At 49.0% G+C, this 2,420-nt stretch overlaps 1 protein-coding gene across 1 annotated transcript in view; it reads right to left on the bottom strand.

Moving 5' to 3' along the window:
- Window positions 1–540: 540 nt before the first annotated feature.
- Window positions 541–2,420, bottom strand: part of SLC35B4 (solute carrier family 35 member B4) — a gene marked incomplete at both ends in the record, with an annotated part of 7,888 nt that continues 6,008 nt past the window's right edge. Inside the window, 2 exons of the mRNA XM_010163348.1 lie at window positions 541–684; window positions 2,079–2,154. Coding sequence (XP_010161650.1) covers window positions 541–684; window positions 2,079–2,154 — 220 coding nt within the window. The remainder of the gene's footprint in view (window positions 685–2,078; window positions 2,155–2,420) is intronic.

Genomic DNA, 2,420 nt, shown 5'->3' with positions numbered 1-2,420 from the left:
AAGGGAAATGAAAATCAGACCTCTCGGTTTATAAGCAGCAGAAGTCGCCTGTTCCCCCCGAGGGGGCATGGGAAAGGCAGATTAAACACGGGGGTTTCGGGGAGGGGCATGAGCAGCCACAGGGCACAGTACTCACTCAACAGGGAGAGAAAAATGGTAAGAGGGCTTTGGACTGAAATGCCCCTTTTTTGAGGGTTTCTCAGCTCCTTCAGACTTTCAGAGCTGTCCTCGCTGACTGGAGATCCACACACTCATACGGCACTCAAATGGCTCCTGATCTGTCCCTTCTACCTAGAGCTGGATAGCAGAACCCCCATGAGTTTATACCCAGCCTGTCCCTGGGTATTTCCCTTGGAAATACCATAAGCTCCAGGTTAAATTCCACTCTGTATTTTCCAAGAGGTGGTGGCCAGGTGGTTCAGCCACCCTGGAAAAAAATCATAAGCCCCAAGTTAGATTCCACTTTATATTTTCTAAGAGTTACACAAAAATCAGTTCCCAAATACAGGGAAGATTCCAAGGACTCGGCATCATCCTCACCCCATTCCTCCTCTCCCACCTCACTGTCATCTCCATGGCATATCTCAAGCTGAGCTTTGAAAGGATACTGAGTGATAACGTTCATCAGGAGGTAGAACCACATGATTGGCAGGGTCAGCCCGATCACTGGGACCTGGAACGGCTCTGTGGGGAGAAAGGATGGAGTAAGGTTACTGCTCTGCTACTGCTTAAAGAAGATGACAGGAGAGGTGTCACCCTCCTGTCCAGGACTGACCATGATCTGGGGCACACTGCAGCTTCAGGAGGCCGTTGCTGCATTAGGGCAGATGGAGGTGTGGGCACATTTTGATTTTGCTCCAAATGGAGAATTATCTTGTTCTTACTCTGGTAAATTACAAATATATAAAGAGTTTGCAGATGCTTCTGCTTGGACTTCATAGAGAAGAAAGGAAGATGGAGGAAGAAGACATTAAAAGAAAAGCTGTGTCTTGCTTTCTTGTGTCAAGCCTGTGTAGCACCAGCAAAACAAAAGCCAACAGGTCTGTTTTTACACCTGTAACCAGGATTTGGTCCTGTTACTCTCATTTTTTAACTACCACATACCTCTCCTCAGGGGTCACCTCATGGTTTCCTTGAGATAGGTGTAGCACGCTAGAAATATTTTGCAGTTATATTAATGAACAGGTTAAAGTGATCTACACATGCAAACAATCTCCCTACCCAGAGGGGATTAGAGAAGCAGCAAACCTATTCAGCAAAGATTCATACAGCTTCACGAGACTCTTTGAGATTCACATGGAGAAGAGAAGGCTCCGGGGAGACCTTCTAGTGGCCTCCCAGTACCTGAAGGGGCTCCAGGAAGGCTGGGGAGGGACTTTGGCCAAGGGCAGGGAGTGAGAGAACAAGGGGTGATGGCTTTAAACTGGAAGAGGGGAGATGGAGATGAGATGTGAGGAAGAAATTGTTTGGTGTGAGGGTGGTGAGACACTGGCCCAAGTTGCCCAGAGAAGCTGTGGCTGCTCCTCCCTGGAAGTGTTGAAGGCCAGGTTGGATGAGGCTTTGAGCAACCTGGTCTAGTGGAAGGTGTCCCTGCTGCTGGCAGGGGGGTTGGAACTGGATGAGCTTTAAGGTCCCTTTCAACCCAAACTATTCTGTGATTCTATGATTCTAATATCAGGGATATAGGAAGTTTGTGGCACTGAAAAGCCTGATGAATTTTACTATTAAAAAGCAGATGAAGAGCTCAGGGTGGATGGACAAGGAATCTGCCTGGGCCCAAAAACTGTAACTCAGTTTCGGTTTGCAAGCTGCAGTGGCACCAGCTGCCCGTGGCCAGGCTCTCAGCAGTCAGCAATCACCACTTGTCCAAGCGTGCTGGTATCTGGCCCACCATGGGGAAAAGTTTGGACAATGTGGGATTCTTTTTGGCTTTTGACTTTCTATCAATCCTGAAAATTCAAAGGGCTTGAATATCCAGAGACAACAGTTTGATGTGCACAACTGCTGGACTGAAAGCTGCCTACAGCATTTTCCACAGGAAGGTACAGAGAGCAAGGATCCATCTGTCCAACACTCACCTGACTGGCTGAAGAGAACTGCATGGTGGTAGATGTTTGGGGCAAGGAGAAGAAAGCCAGGGAGTGGTAACGCGTGCTGGAGAGAAAAGTAATGACATGATGTTAAGAGATTATGTGAAGCCACCCCACTGCTCACCCTGGGAAACCAGAAGTGCGCGGGGCCAAATGGATGGGGCCGGGCTCTTCTCAGTGGTGCCCAGTGACAGGACAAGGGGCAATGGGCACAAACTGGGACACTGGGAGTTCCAGACAAACTTAAGGAGAAACTTCTTTCCTGTGAGGGTGTTGGAGCCCTGGGACAGGCTGCCCAGAGAGGGGGTGGAGTCTCCCTCTCTGGAGATG

This window comes from Antrostomus carolinensis, unplaced genomic scaffold (assembly GCF_000700745.2).
Source record: "Antrostomus carolinensis isolate BGI_N321 unplaced genomic scaffold, ASM70074v2 scaffold47732, whole genome shotgun sequence".
In the NCBI taxonomy this organism is placed as follows: domain Eukaryota; kingdom Metazoa; phylum Chordata; class Aves; order Caprimulgiformes; family Caprimulgidae; genus Antrostomus; species Antrostomus carolinensis.
This window is presented reverse-complemented; position numbering and strand designations above follow the sequence as displayed.